Here is a 17,235-nt window from a genome sequence, read left to right as displayed (position 1 = left end):
AAAATTTCCCACCCTGCTGCATTCCTTTGGCTCCTCTATCATGCCCCAGGAACTTCATCATTCTGAAACATCACTTTAGCCCTGGAATTCAAATTCTTTGCTGCTTCCAGCTCTTGGAGCTCCTTCTACTAATTAAGGAAGCCTTTAATGAGGGCACTCAAACCAGCTATCTCTTCATTTCCTTTGCCATCATGCTAACCCTAAATGCTGAGTACTTCCTCCTTCCTCTTTCAGCCTCCCTTTATGTCTCCCCATGAGATTTCAAGATCCTTATTTTCAGTGGTTAGCACTGTTTGGCACATAATAAACATTTAATAAATGTATTGATTGAATTGAAACTTTGAAATATACGCATGGAAGTGAAGATATAGCTAGAGATGCAAATATAACTTGAACACTTGGAAGGGACTAAGCCACCAAATGATGATAAAATACTTATATTCAACTCTAAAATGAGGATAATAGTAGTACCTATCTCCCTGAATCATCATGAGGATCAAATGAGATAATGTTTGGAAAACCCTTAAAATAGAATCCTTGGCACATGGTAACCAGTGCTTAATAAGCTCTTATTTCCTTCCTTTTCTTTTAATAGTTCTGTATATGCCAGCCATATCTATAATATGAAAAACAGAAATATAAGTAATAAAAACATACAAAGAAGGAAAAATATTACTTTTGCATGTGATAGGATAATTTACTTAAAGAAACCTGGAGATTCAACAAGAATTTAATTGAAACAATAACTTCAGAAGGTAACAAAAATAGGAAACAAACCCACACAAATAATCAGCTTTTTTGTATATTACCAAGAAAACTGCAGGGAAAGTTAGAAATTTGATTTGAAAGATGCACAGTGTATAAAATATTTGAGATTCAATCATAATACATATACACAGGAATTATATAAATACAACTAAAAATACTCTTTATGGAAATCAACACAAGCAGTTAAAGAGAAATTGTTCTAATTGGATCATGACAACATAATAAAAATAACAACACTAACTAGATTAATTTTCCATTTTACTGAGTGCCACAACAAAAACCATTCAATTATTCTTTTATATTGCATGTACAATTTTTGCATAAGTAACTCAAAATTCAAGCTTAAGTGCATTGACCTATAAAAAAAATCTTTATATTTCTTTGGTGTTTCTCAAATTCAGGACAAGAAGATATTTTAAATTCCCCCCAAAAAATGTTGTTCTCACATTGTGAACATATCAGCTAATATTTTAAAGTTCTTCGTTTGATAAAAAAAGAAACTACCTTGATGGCAAGTACAATACCCATATAAAAAGCCTCATACAATAGGATTTTTCATTCAGTAGTAGTTGGAGGTACATTCAAAGGCCTGGCAGCCCTGCTCATAACTGGAGGAAAGGGGAACCAAGTAACTGAAGAGAAATGGGAAGAAGGGAAAGAGTGATCTACCAAACTAGGAAGGGAACCAGTATGCCAATTTCTGTCCCAGAAAGTCTTTCAATCTATGAATAGAAAATATGCCACACACATCCCACCTCTGTCTCACTTGCTTCAGTGGCCCCTGGGTATGGGCCAAGATTTCTTCCAATTATCCCAGATGATTTCTGAGCCTCAATCTTAAATCACCAGCTGAATAATCTAGTCACCATCCTTGTTTTTACATCCTCTTCCCCTGACAGCTACAACTCATTTCTTTATGTTCAGGTTTCAACAAGAAACTGCACTCTTTCTCTCCCCTCCTTATATGTCTTTTTCTCTAGCTCCTCAGTATTCTTGTTCATGCTTTACAGGTCCCATGCAACTTTGCTGACTTGTCTGATAATGACCCCAGACAATAACAGCAATAAAATTCATACTAATGTAATGCTTAAAAGTTTTCAAAGTAACCAATTGCAGATAGAAGTTGCAGAGAGGCAGATTTAAGCCTGAGGCAAGGAGTAGATTCAAATGATAGCTAGATGACAACTTATCAGTAGGTTACAGGTTAGTTGCTTTTATTGGATTAGATGGCCATTGAGGGCCCTTCCAGCTAAGGTTTTGAAATTTTGTGATCGTATACAGTGGCTACTTTCTATTCCATAGGTCATATCCCTAATTTTCTTGAATACATACCAACTAGGTAGCTATGTAGAACAGTGTATAACACATTGGGCCTGGAGTCAGAAATCTGACCTTAGAGACTTACAAACGGTGTAACGCTGAACAAGTCACTTAGTTTCTACCTCAACATCTCCTGCCTCACAGGGTTCAAATAAGTACTGGTGCATGGAAGTCATTTAATACTTATTCCATTCATCTTCCTTATGTCTTATTCTTAGTTTTACCCCAATGAACAAAGTACAATAGTAAATGTTGGAAATAAAAACAAAATTTAAAGACAATTTGTTACCTTAAGGAGCTTATATTCAATTAGGGAAATAAAACATTTTAAAATACAATACAAGTAGAGAAGAGGAACAGAACAAAGAACCTGAAGGAATGAGAACAAGCTTTCTCTGATAGTACCTGAATTGAACCTTGAAGGAAACCAAATATTCTAGGAGTAAAAGTATGGATGTGAAGCATTGTCTAAAATCAAGTTGGAAATGGAATAGATGAGGTTTCAAAATGGAAGCGTTTGTAATTATCCTAGAGGAAATATTGAGTTACTGAAGATTTTCAAGCAAAAGAATGCCATAGTTGAATTATTTTGACATGGGAAAAGATTTGGAAAAGGAAATATGTGAAGTAAAAGAGAAGAAAAAGTTTATGAAAATTCTGAGGTTGAGGAACTAGACAGATAGGAATATACTTGAAAATTAAAAGTTTGGAGGAGGGACATGTAGTGGTGGAGTTCCATTTTGGACATGTTGAAATGCCTACAAGACTTAAGATAGAAATGACCAGATAGAGCTCAAAATTGTATGTAGAGAGATTTGGGAATCATCTTCAAAGAAATGATTACTGAATCTTTTGGATATAATAAGATGACTGTGAGAAAAAAAATGAGGAAAGAAAGTGAAGAAGAGCCAGGATAGGGTGATACCTTCAATTAGGGGTAAAATATGCTTAACAAAAGAAAATGATGAGAACCATAAAAAACCTTAAGACTTGGAAAATGAAAGGGTATTCAATAGCATTAAGAGTTACAAAGATAAGAAGGATGAGAATTGAAGGGGGTAAGTCCTCATATATGGCCTTTAAAAGATATGAACTGTAAAAAAAATCTGATCTTGAAGAGAACCATTTCAGTAGATAATTCTATCAGAAGCAAAGAGTTAAGAAGTAGTAGGACATGAAAAAAGCAAAATAAAAAAGGGTCAATGGAAGTTTGAAAGAGAGAGAAGGAGAAGAGCTGTGGTATGAAAGCTGAGAGTAGAAGAGTCAAGAATTTTTTAAGGATAGAGAAAGAGAAGGAATCAGAAAAGAATTGATGGTAGGGACTAGTCACTGCCAAAGGAATTAGGAATGGATGAAATTGATGGTACAAATAGAGGTAATAGTATTGAGGAGGAGCAAATAACTAGAGACTAGAGCAAATAACACCTTCTGTCTGACTTTTCACATATCTCTGACTATTAATGTTTGTTGAACACATTGTACAAAATTTTATGTAGATTATGTAAAAGATAGCTGTCTCCTTTGAGGACAAATTTTAATTTATTTAAATATGAAAGAAATTTCCTATTAGTTGGGAAGGAGACATATTTTTTCCCATTTTTAAAGTCTTATCTATGTATGCCTTCTATCACATAATGGATGATATTAAATGACTGAGTCATTTAACTTCTCTAAGATCTGGCTAGGTTGTTGTGAGATCTAAATAATATATTTGATGTAAAACACTTTATAATCATACAGCATTATACAATTGTATCACAACTGTGACTATTAAAAATTATAATCTTAAATAATAATATATTTAATCATGTGGAACTTTATAAGAGCAGTTCAATTTAAATACACAATCAACTTATTGACATAGCAAGGAAATTGAAATGTACAGATAATCCCCCAATCTCATCATTTTTCTGATAATTCCACTCACTGCCTCCACCAAACTTCTTATTAATAAAGAAATCTAGTTTTGCTTCTTTCTCTCTCTTTTTCTGCTAATAGACTTAGAAATAGCCAAAATATTGATGTTAATATGGAGGGAAATGTCAATATGGGCCTAAATAATCTACAAACTCTATAATTAACCCCTTAGGAGTGATAAAATAGATGGCATACCATAAAAAATGATCTTCCAGTATCTCATACTGGGATAGACAGTGCTTTCCCCATAACAAAGACTCCAAAAATATTTTGTTTTATTGATGAATTGAGTTTGAAAGTACATTCATATTTCCCGATAAAACATTCTTTTTTGCAGTATAAATATACATGTACAATTTTTCCTGAAAGATCTCAAAGAATTTCTAATATATTCTATGCATTTTTTCTTTCTCAGGAAAAAAAAATCTCTCAACAATTTATTTTAGGAATGTATAATAAAACCTCCTAGCACTTTATTATTATTATTATTATTATATATATTATATTATATTATATATATAATATATTATATATATATATTATTATTATCTTTCAGATGAATTAATTAAAATTCTTTTTCTTTGACAGTTTTTCTTTGACTTGTTTGCTGACTTCAAGAAAGACCCACCAGAAGTGGACTATTTTCAGATGCTTCTTTACTTTGCATGTCATCCAAATGCTGTGGAAGGAATCTACAGAGCCCTAAGTCTAGCTATCGGAACCCACGTCTTTCGAAAAGTTGAAACCCGAGGTGTGGATGTAGAACATGTGATGGTAAGAGCTAACAACTCTTTCTGGTGGTGGAAAGCACTATATTCTGATGGCCTTTGGCCACACGAGTGTTTTGTCTTCAAACTGAAGGAGAGATAGCTTTCTTTTGGGTAAGAACACTGGCTTTGCCATCAGAAGACCTGGATTCAAATCCACTTTTGATTAGCACTATGACATTGAACAAGTCCAACTACTTTCTGTATCTCAGTCTATCAGTCTATCATCTATAAAATTAGGGGGCTGGGGTTACATAATTTTCCATCTCCAAATGCTATGATCCTAAAATTATGCACTGCTTGCTTTTCTATTACCTCTCTTTAATCTTTGGTAGGAAAAGCAATAATTGTGAAAATTGTCCCTCTCCTTAGAATGATAATGCCCATTCTTCCTTTTTTGCTACAGCGAGAAGAATTATGTTGCTCCTTCCAGCCTTCTCTCTTAATTTTTGATTTAGTAGTATCCCTTTCAGCTGTGTCCATAGCTATCTTGTTATGTTACTTGATGTATTAAACTTCCCTGGACATGGAAAGAGCAACAGATTTGATATTCAACAACCAGAGTCTGTTGCAAACTACCAATGTGATTTTGACCAAGTTGGTAAATTTGTCTGGATCTCATTTTTCCTCAATCATAGAATAAGAAGTTTAATGCAATAATTTCTAAGGGTCTTCTGGTTCTAAATATTATTATCCTTTTTCTTCTCAATGAATTAAATATTTGATGAATGAATAAATGAAAAAGAAGCCTCCTATGCTTATCCTAGCTATACTAAAAGTAGGTCTTCCTCTCTCTACTGCAGGGAAAACTTCTATGATTAATTGTATAGCCAAAGCTAGAAGACATTTTTGTGCTCTGGGCTTATAAAAACTGAACTCTCTTGAATATGATAACAGTATACCCTTCCACCTATATTTCTGCCTATTGGTACTTTTGAGCATTCACAGGAATTATGGGTGTGTGTGTGTGTGTGTGTGTGTGTGTGTGTGTGAGAGAGAGAGAGAGAGAGAGAGAGAGAGAGAGAGAGAGAGAGAGAGAGAGAGATGTAGATAGATAGATAGATAGATAGATAGATAGATAGATAGATAGATAGACCCAATCCTAAAACAACTATCTATATATGATGGAAACACATGGAGCAAAGGGGAAGAAAGGAGCACTAATCATAGCCTTCAGTTAGTAGTATCTGAGTATTCAAACCTATACTGCTTTACTCAAATTTATAGAATCAAACTACAAGAATCTCGTATTCTCTTTTCTTTCTGTTGTGCCACATAATTGACCAAATACAAATTCCCACCTTTCCAGTTAGTCAACAAACATTGAGTTAACTGCTAGTATTCCTAAGTATATTCAAGAGAAATACAAGAAGAAGAAAACATGGCCTAAATCCTAAGAAGCTTTCAGTCTTATGCCAAAGATTTTATGATGAGAGAATATAATCAAATGTATTCTAATGTGATACAAATTGTATAAAAACAATGAAAGGGAATATGAACTAAAGAACAAATTAAGTGTGGTGATTTGAGATAATTCCAATAGACTTGGAATGGAAAATGCCAATCACATTCAGAGAGAGAACTATGCTGACTGAATGTAAATTGAATTATAATATTTTCATCTTCCTGCTTGTTTTCTTTCTCATGGTTTTAGTTTTCCTTTTGGTCTGATTTTTCTTATACAACATGACAAATATGGAAACATGTTTTAAAAGATTGCACATATTTAACCTATATGAAATTTCTTGATGTCTTGAAAAGAAGAAGATAGGTAATAGAGGGAAGGAGAAAAAATTAAAACACAAAGTTTTACAAAAATAAATGTTGAAAACTATCTCTAAAATGTATTTGGAAAAATAAACTACTATTGGCAAAAAAAAGTTTAAAAAGAATGAATTGAGTTAGAAAAGACTTCATGGACAAGTGCATAAACAGCAGTGGAAATTGCAAGAGCAAAATCGAGGAAACAAGAATATAAAATTCATTCCAATGGGGAACATCATCACAGCAACATGAAAAGAAGGAATTGATGACAGTGAGAGAGGAAGGACTAAAATGAGACTAGCTCTGTACCCCCCTTCCAATTCTAAAGTATAATGCCTGTTATTTTTTTCAGATTATTGGCATTTTTAATCAAATGACATTTTTGTTTTAAATTAGAACACTGTATGGTATATGTATCCACTAGAAAGAACAAAAAGAGGTAACCCCAAAGAGGTAACGCCATTGTGGGAAAGAGGTGTATGTGTATGCTACTTCATGTTTCATCCAAGTCACTTGCCTCCCCCCTCCTCCCCTCCCCCCAGGTGTTCTGAAACACAATAAAATGCTGTATCTTCATCTTGATCCTTCCTAGCTCTAGCCCTTACTACAAAAAAATACTCTGATTCCATGTATTTTGACTGTTTGGTTTTCTATATATGAAGTCCTCCCTAATAAGACTGCTCTGAAACTTAAAAAACTGAAATTTTCAGGTTTTCTAATCCAACAATTCAGTTTTTTTTTCAATTGTCGAAATAAATCACCAAAGATGTTACCTAGGACTCTCTATCTCACTCTTTCTGCTGTTCATGCCAATTTTACTTAGTGAAGGAATTGACTTGAATCCATGGCTTCTAGGATAATCTTAAGGAAAGAAAAGAGACATTATATTTATTAATAGCTGGACAGTCTTTGGGAAACTTGTCCATTATATGAATAGTCTATGTCTAACACTTTGGTATATACAGTACTTTTGGTATATAACAGCATCAGCACTGCAGGGGAAAAAATGAGAAGCTACTTAGTAAAGTAGAAGGAATACTGAATGTAGAAGCCCAGGACCTGATTTCAAATCCCAGCTCGGCCACTTAGAACATAGGTGGCCTTGCACAAATCAACTTCATTTTCTCCATCTGTTAAAAAGAAGCAGAACAGAAGAAAAAAGGAGGAGGAGGAGGAGGAAGAAAAAGAAGAAAAAGAATTTCAAGGAGGAAGAAGACGACAAAGAAAATGACCTATAAATTCCTCTGTAACTGTATGAGAGTATCACAGGATCATATATTCTATGTTTTGGCCTTATAAAATCAGTATAAATCAAATGACATAGGCTCCTGGAGCTTTAAGGGTATCACAAATCACCACTCATTTCTATACTATAATATCTTTAGCCACATAACCCCAAGTACCTGACTTTTGAGAATGTTTAGAATGATAAGTATTTGATTTGATTGGATGACAAAAATAAAAAATAAACATAGTTTATCATTGATCAACAAGACCATTTTTTGCTTAAGGACAATGTCTTGTTAACAGATTTTCACAATTTCTCAAAAACTAGTCAAAGCTAGCCCAGATTGGCACCATTTCTGCTTTTCAGCCATCTATTCAGCTGTTTCTACAATTGCTGTTCATGTTTGCTTTTGCCTTTTCCAACTCATTTTATAGCTGAGGAAACGAGGGTTAAATAATTTGCCCAGGATTACACAACTTACAAGTATCTGAAACCAGATTTGAACTCAGAAAGATGAGTCTTCTTGAACCTAAGTTTTGTACTCCATTCACTGTGCCACATAGCTGCCTATTTATTTAGTCTATTAAAGCATTAGTTTATCTCCAAATTCTTGTTCACTAACTTTGTATAAAAATTCTCAAAATCTCTATTCTTTGATAGAAAAGAGAACAAGCTTTTCTGTCACACACACCCCCAAGTGCCTTTCTGAACTAAGCCACCTTTGTTCATAAGCAATCTCTCTCCTCTCATGCAGCCACAAGGCTGCTGCTTCCTGAACTTAGATATCTCTAACGGTGATAGAATTGAAGTGAATAATTAAAGTTTTTTTCTCATATAAAATTTTAGACTTTTAAATTATTCATTTAAGATAAAAATTGCCAGCTTTATCAACGTATATATAATAGTCATGACCAAATAGTAGAAATAATAGAGAAAAGCAATCCATCTCATCTTGGGTACATGGCCAGTAATCAAACATTCAATGAGCATTAGGCCGTGGGGATACTAAGATAAAAAACAAAGCAGTCCTATCAATCAAGGATATTATATTCTATTGGAACAAACACCAAATACATGTATTAATAGGTACAGAGATATGTTTGTGACTAAATATTGCATGTATATACAAAGTGACCTCAAAATCTTTATTCAGTTTTAAGTTTTAAGATGTGTGTATGTGGGTGTGCACACACATATGTACATGTAACCAAATAGTGATAGACACATTAATTTCCATTGCATAAGAATGGAAAATGTGTATCCTAAGTAAGTTTCTTTGTCTGATTTGTAAATTCAGTCCCACTTTCTTCTGAATCAATTTTCCATTCATCTTTCCCAGATTCCCTCTGACATTGATACAGTAACAACTGAAGGACTTGCTGAAGTAGAAGAAACAAAAAGAGGAAAAGAGAAAGTAATAATTCCAGAATTTCTGAATAAGGAGACCATTTCCATTCCAACACTACTTAAGGTGTTCCAAAGCATAAGAGATGCACAAGATAACCATCGGTTTTTTGATGATGAAAAGATGGAAAACACTTTTTATGAGGTTGGCCATGACATCATAATTGTTTCATTTCTTTTATATATTTCATATATAGGGAAACATGTTGTTCTGAATATCCTAATCATATGCCTTTAAAAATTTATTGTGACACAGAAAAAAAACTTATTGTGACCATCAGCTGAAGCTTCTTGGGATTTTATCTCCATACTATATAAAATAAATGAATTAAAATAAAATCTATCAATTAATTCAGCTTCTTTTTTTCTTCTTCCAAAGGTTTTCAAAAAAGTATACCAGGTCATAGGTAGCAATAACTTGGAGCCAGTTGAAATTGCTTCTCTTCTCAAGCACCCTTTCATTCAAGATTTACTTTTAACTTATAAGGAATACAAACTTCCAGTAAGTATTATAAGAAAGTTACTTTCTTTGCTACCATCCTCTTTTAGCATTTTAACAGCATAAAATTATTTTCATGGCTATCATCCTCTCAGCATTTTAACAGCATGAAATTACTTTATAAGCTGTCTGTCAGACACTTCTAGGACTATGTAAGATGTGTTTTATGTGAAAAGCATTTCTCCTTTATAGAAAAGAAAAATCAAAGTTTTATGATTAAAATAAAGTCCATTCTAACTTTGTCAGAAAGTATACTTGTGGTTTTATAATTAAAGGCTCCATCTATGCTTTTTAAAATCATTCTGTATGAGAATAATTATATTCTTCCACCTGATTAGTCTATTGTTTTCACAAATGTCATTATTTGATTTAATACAAAATTTATCTACATCATGCAAAAAGCATATTTTCCCAAAAGTTGCATCCAATATTATAGCAGATTTTTTTTTATTTTAACAAATCAAGTTAACAAGTATTACTAAGTATTTACTATATATCCAATCTTTTTTCTGGATTTTGTGGAAGTTGTAAAGAGGAAAATATAACTCCATCCTTAAGGAACTTGCAGTCCTATTTGGAAGACAACTTACTATTCATTGACTATTTAAGCTATATAAGGTTATCTATAAACAAGTATCTCTTAATCATTTGAGAACCTGAATTATATGATTCAGGTTCTCAAAAGATTAAGAGCTTTTGGTGAGCTGAAATAGGGAAGGCTAAAACAGGATATGGGACTTGAACTGAACCTTTCAGGATACCTAGGATTTAGAAAATGTAAAGATTCATGTGGCCCACCAAGTGGAGAGAATAGCAAAAATATGCAATAAGGAACAGACATTGTTAGTGAGGAGAACAGTGACTATTGGATATTTATAATGAAAAATTATAGAAGTAACATAGGTAAGAAGGTGATACAATGTAGAAGGCTTCTCAAGCAAGAGAATGTCTTGATATAAAGTGTATCCATTTCACCTCTGACCATATCATTGTCTTCTTGTCTAAGAAGGCTCATTTTTACTTTATATTTCTCATACTTGATCATTTAATTAACTGTGATACCTTAAAATTTTTCCTTACGCTTCCCTATAATGTCCGTTTCAATACTATAACTATCCCATTGGATAATTTTTCAGAAATAAGGAAGGGAAAGAAGGAGGGAGAGGGAGAAAGAGATGGAGGGAGGAGAGACAGAGAGAGACAGCAAAATATAGAGGCAGAGAAACAGAGAGTGAGAGACAGAGACATAGAAAGACAGAAACAGACACAGACAGAGGAAGAAGAGAGAGAGAAGGAGAAGAGAGAGAAGAGAGAGGAGAGAGAGGGGGGGAAAGGAAGGGAGAGAAACAGTAAAGGAAGGAGGTAGGGAAGAAGGGAGAAAGTGAAGGAGAGAGTAAAGGAGGGAGAGAAGGAGAAATAATAGCAACCAGAATGATTCCCTGAAAATACTTTAGCTGGAATTCTTCCTTTCATCTTTCTCTCCCTTCACATCCTCTTTGTCTTCCTGTCTACCTAAAACATCTAGTGAAATATTAGTGAGCAAATAATGTCTAATGAATATGTTCAACAGTGAAAGTTAAATGGTAAACCCTATAGTCAGATTTAGTCTCAACTCTTAACTTTTCTTGCTTTGAGTAATCAATCTCATAAAATACTCATTGTTTTCTTATAATTGGTTAAAAAAAATTCACTTACAAACTCAAGAAATAATACAATAAATCCAGCATCATTTTCCCCTCCAAACATTCACTCAGTCAGTCACTTGTCATGTGTCAGGCACTGTGCTAAATGCTGGAGATGCAAAGAAAAAATAGTCCCTGCTCTCAGTCAGCTTGCTACCCAACGGAGCAGCTATGTGCAAACAAGATAGTAACAGAATAAATTGGGAATAGTTTCAGAAGGAAGGCACAAAGATTAAGGACTGGGAAAGATTCCTTGCAGAAGATGAACTTATCTGAAACTTGAAGGAAACTAGGAAAGCCAAGAGATGAAGATGAGGGGGAAGAAAATTCAGGGGTAGGAAACATAGAGTGAAAATGCACCTATTTCAGGGATGGAATATCCTGTGGGAGGAACAGCAAAAAAGTGAGTGTCATTGGCTCATAGAACATAATGCGGGAGGAGGAGTCACATGTACAACTGGAAAAGTAGGAGGGCCATAGTGTCTGTATCCTTACACCTGTTTTGTGTGTGTGTATATGTTTTTTTAATCTCATTACAAATGAACTTTAACCACAGTGATGTTATTTTGAGATATTTTTGTAGATAAGTGGAGCAAAAAATAGAGTGTGGTTTTGAAGGGAAAAATGTTTGCTATTATAAACAGTGAGAAATGCAACATGTTGCTAAACAGCTTTTAAATTTGTTACTCATAATTACAATCAGCAACATTTTCAGATATGCCTAGGAGAAGAAACAATTGTAGCTGTTTTCCCACTAATGTGAAATCATTTTGTCATTACATTTGAAGATTTAATTCCTATGGGATGTTACCAGCTGTGTGGACTTCAAATACTCTCATATCACATTCTGAGTATTTATATAGTTCTCTTTGAATTTCTATTCAATTGAATTCCTCTTTGGTTCTATTCAGTGCTGTTTCTACAGTACCAAAATCAAGCACAGATGCATTTATTAAGCACCTGTTATGTGTATGACACTGAGCTAAAGTGCTTAGTAATATAAACCAAAATGGTCTAATGAGAGAGAGACAATATGCAAATAAGGTGAAGAAAGATTAACTTAGAGATTTATAGAGGCAGTTATCCATGGCATAGAGTACCTGGAATCAGGAATACCCAAATACAAATTTACACTTAAATATTGTGTGTGACCCTGGACAAAATATGGACATTTAAACTCTATTTTTGCTTCTTCATCTATAAAGTGGAGGTAATAATATTTACTTCCTAGAATTATTGTGAGGATAAAATTAGATAATACCTGTAAAATGCTTCTGCAAACATTAAATTGTTATATAAATGTTAGCTATTATTATTGTTGTTATTGTCACTCTTGGAGATAATGTCAGGAGGAAAGCAAGCACTAACACTAAGGGAGACAAAAAAAAAAAAAGACTTCTTGCAAAAGGGAAGATTTCAGCTAGGCTTGAAAGAGGCTGAAGAAACCAGGAGGAATAGTTGAGGAGAAAAATACATGCTATTCTTGTACTTCCCATATAAGGTGCCATTACCTTGGCATTTGGAGATACTTAAAATCTTTGAGAAATTAAATATATGTGATAGAGAGCTAAAATAATAACTTTTCTTAAAAAGCGCAAATGAAAAACTCATAATTCTATAAGAAGAACAAAAAAATACATATTAAAATCTTTAAAGGAATATAGATTTTTACCACAAAAATAAACCAGATAAAGTTTGAAGCTTTATCTTAATGTCTGAGAAATTTGTTTTTAATTCAAGGAAATGCTACTGTCACTTAAACTCAAGACATTTATGAAACACAAGAATTTCCACAAACAGAATTAGAAATTGATAAAGCTGTCTTCTGTCAAGGGGGTGGAAAATGTATTACTCTTTAATTCTTGCCATAAATTTGGTAAGTACTACTACTGAATTATTTGCTTACTTAAATGTTTATAATTGCCATTTGAACGTTTTTCTCTTAGAATATTAAAGGAATTCTTCAACGGGTTGACCAACTGCAAGTCGTCAGTGAAGGGGACCAAAAAGTTATTGAAGAAAAGAAATAAAACAAGAATAGCTTGATTGTGTCAAGAGAGACAATGATCCTTCTGGAGAGCCCAAGTGGACACATTTACTGTTGTACATGTGTTATTTTCATTGCAGAAGCAACCACTTATCAAGCTTTGTGAAGAACTGAAGACAAGGTGGTCTTTAGATATCAGGTCTTTTGGAAATTCACCTTGAAGTGTGATAGCAAAACTACAAATGAAAAGGAAGTGCTTACTTAAATAGAATGAGAATTAAGCAGAACTACATGTTGCAGGAACAAAGTACAGTGATTAAATCTGAAAGTGCCCTAAAAGACAGTGTCATCATTAGGAGAATTTAGTTCAAAATTTCCCAGGAATTTACATGATCCATGTGGTATCTGCAGTGCACTCCAATTCAATTCATAATCTTGGACCAAAGACAATTATTTCCCTATATATTTCCAAGATAAACACTGCACTGTGAAAATGTTAGTTATAGACATCCCCAAGCCATTCTTTCCTAACTGATCATCTTTTGTCTTTATCTGTAACATGGATGTTCATGTACGTCTTTAAATAAAATAATGAATTAAATTACATTATTTGTCTCACTTAAAAATAAAGTAAAAATAAAAACAGTGTGATGTAGTGGAAAAACAGGGAATTCTAATTCTAGACCTCCTACTAATCAGCTATGTAAACCTAGATAAAGGACCTCCCCTTTCTGAGTCTCAATTTCCTCACTTCCAAAAATTTGGATTAGGTTTGGATTTAGGTGATCTTTGAGGTCCTTCATAGCTTTGGAGGTCTGAGGGCATGATACTGCTTATTGACATTTGTGGTGGCACATCTCTTTACTAGAAGTGACACACAATGGTTATCCTGTCATTAGACAGGATTCTTGGATGGCATGGAAGATTCCTGGCTGTTTCCTCTCTCTTAATTATGTATTCCAGTCATCCTAAAACATAAGTTGTTGGGTTTTTTTTCTCTAATCTGCAAGTGCAATTGTAGGTACTCAAAATTTTCTGTGACTTTTCACAAATCACATTGAAAAAAGTATCATTATTTAATATTGAAATCAATACTTCTACTCCCTAGAACGATATAAGAAGGAAAAAGATATGTCCTTCTTGAGTGTCTTAGTTGGGTATCAAAAATGCAAAAGGTAGCAATGGCAATGAACAAGCAATTAGGGAGTGAGACCAATAAACAAGAGAGTGATACAATTGTGCATAAGAAAAACCAGCAAATGTTAATATTTCTACTCATTTGAAGCATCTGATATATTTGGGGACCACAATTTTCCTTCTTCAGGATATAAAATCATAAAGCCTTAGAATTAAGAAAAACTTTGATGGAGACCTGTCGTCTCCAGAAGCTGCCAGATCGCTCTCTGGGAAGAGATCTGTTGTGTCTACTCAAATCTCTCAGACAGATTCTTCTTCCTGTAGTGAACCGTTGTCTCCAGGCAGTTGTTGTTAACTCTTGTCCAAAGAAGTGACTTCTCTTCCTGCAGAGAGCCCCGTCAGGGCTGATGTAATGCAGAGTCTCTTCCTCTTCCTGGAGTGCTGTCCTCTTTATCCTCCCAGAGAATGGGCGTGGGATAATGCAAGGGCTTCTGGGAAGAACCACCCCAGCCAATGAGCTTGCCCCCTCTATCAAGTCAACCTGAGTTCTCACCTTGTAATTGTCCAGAAAACCTGAATTCTCACCTTGTCACTGTCCAGACAACCCGAGTTCTCACTTAGTAATCCTAACATCTCCCCCTTTCTTTTGATTTAGAACATAGGACAGTCATGACCTTGAAACATAAATCCATCAATATGGGAAGTATTACAGATAATTACATAAATGACCTTGAAACATAAATCCATCAATATGGGAAGTATTACAGATAATTACATAAATTACATAAGCACATAGTAACATAGTAACGTAACACATGCTAGAAGTATATAACATAATCATAAATTGAAAATTTATAAATGTCCATAAGTCCATTGTCCATTAGTCTCATCTTGTGTGAGGAAGTCCAATGATTCCTGCTGGTTTTTAAAGTTCTTTAACAGTCTTCTTATTATCCATGCTCTTTCAGTGTCAGATGTTTCTTAGATCTTCTCCTTTATTTTGAGGTCTTTCTCTTTTTCTGTCTCTCTCTGGTGGACAAGGCGAATATGACTCGTTGGCACCCATCTGATTCCTTCTCCTGCTGAAGAAATACAAGCAAACCCTCTCCCCCAGGCAGTTAACCTATCTGGTCCCTTCCATTCACCACTTTCTGGATCTCTCCACATCACCTGGCGATTATCTAAGGACAGTGGAGATGCTCTCACTGGACACTGCCCTTCTGGTGGGTTATAAAACCTGTCTGCTGGAGCCAGTGCATCTTTGTCAAAAATTAGAAAATTAATGGTATAGAGAACTAAATTTAGAAGTTCCCTAGGGCTACCTGTGGCTCCCCCTTTCTTTTGTTTTTGGAGGAGTGTCTTAATATCTCTGTTTCTTCTCTCTACTATTGCCTGCCCTTGAGGATTAAAGGGTATGCCCGTGGTATGTAAAATCTTATACTGTGCACAAAAGTGTGTAAAATGTTTGGACGTATATGCAGGTCCATTGTCTGTTTTTATTGCTTGTGGCACACCCATAATTGCAAAAGCTTGTATAAGGAATTCAGTGACCACTCGGGCTGTCTCTTTTGCTGCTGGCATTGCAAATGTGAATCCTGAAAAGGTGTCTACCACTACATGGATAAAAGATAGACGACCAAAAGATTTATAATGGGTCACATCCATTTGCCAGATTTCATTGGGTCTCAAACCACGAGGATTCTTCCCTGGAGGGAGTGTAGGAGCATGGAAAGGAAGACAAGCTGTACAGCTTTTTACTATGCTCCTAGCTTCCTCTCTTGTGATTCCAAATTGTAAACGTAAAGCTCGAGCAGCCTGATGATATTTAGAATGAGATTCTTGTGCTTCCTGAAATAAAGGACTACTGGCTAACATGGTTAGAAGGCTATCTGCCTTTGAATTTCCATCAAAAATGGGACCTGGAAGTCCACTATGTGAGTGGACATGCAAGATATAAATCTTGCCTGGATGTTTTCTCACTTGCTCTTGAAGTTCCTTAAAGAGCTGATAAATATTGGAGGCTGCAAATTTTATTTGGGCTGTGGCAATTCTTTGTACTACACCTACTGAATAGGCTGAATCAGTAATTATATTTACGTCTCCTGGGTAATAAGTGAGAGCTAGCATGATAGCAAATAATTCATTCTGTTGAGTGGATTCAAAAGGAGTCCTGATTACTCTCTTTATGGTTAAATCATGAGAGTATATGGCACAAATATTTTCTTTGGAGGCATCTGTAAAGATTGTTGGTCCTTTAAGAGGAACCTTAGAAACCTTTTCTTCAAAAATCCATTGCCAATTATGTAGTAGCCGGGTAATCTTTAATGGAGATCCATGTGCAAAATTTGGAGCGGTGGCCAATAAAATTTGCCATTCTGGGATGTTCTCACAGCATACATTAATCTGTGCGTTAGTATAGAATGTGTATATTTTTTCAGGACTTATCCCAGATAATTGTGTTACTCTCTTAATAGCCTTTAATAAAATCCTAGCCACAAGCACTGGGTAAGGTGTAAGGCTTTGTTCTGGTTGTGCTGGGAGGTTCACCCACTCAATCACTCTGTCTCCTTGGTGAAGGACTGCTGTGGGTGCCTCTTTTGTAGCAAAAACTGATATTTCCAAGGGTTTTTGAGTGACTCTTTCAACCACATTGGATAAAGCCAGTTCAACTTCTCTCAAAGCCTTTTGTGCTTCTTTTGTAAGCTGGCGTGGTGAATTTAAAGCACTGTCTCCCCTTAAAATGTCATAGAGAGGTTGTAGTT

The 17,235-nt window shown here is 34.6% G+C and overlaps 1 protein-coding gene across 3 annotated transcripts in view; it reads left to right on the top strand.

Moving 5' to 3' along the window:
• Positions 1–13,942, top strand: part of SPEF2 (sperm flagellar 2) — a 244,550-nt gene extending 230,608 nt beyond the window's left edge. For all 3 annotated transcript variants that reach the window (XM_074282690.1, XM_074282689.1, XM_074282687.1), the window contains 4 exons: positions 4,594–4,779; positions 9,104–9,313; positions 9,548–9,670; positions 13,296–13,942. In XM_074282690.1, the coding sequence (XP_074138791.1) occupies positions 4,594–4,779; positions 9,104–9,313; positions 9,548–9,670; positions 13,296–13,379 (603 nt within the window). In that variant the 3' untranslated portion in view covers positions 13,380–13,942. The remainder of the gene's footprint in view (positions 1–4,593; positions 4,780–9,103; positions 9,314–9,547; positions 9,671–13,295) is intronic.
• Positions 13,943–17,235: the final 3,293 nt, after the last annotated feature.

The sequence above is a fragment of the Sminthopsis crassicaudata genome, chromosome 1, assembly GCF_048593235.1.
Source record: "Sminthopsis crassicaudata isolate SCR6 chromosome 1, ASM4859323v1, whole genome shotgun sequence".
NCBI lineage: Eukaryota > Metazoa > Chordata > Mammalia > Dasyuromorphia > Dasyuridae > Sminthopsis > Sminthopsis crassicaudata.
Note: the sequence above shows the minus strand (reverse complement) of the source record. Positions and strands in the feature narration are given on the sequence as shown.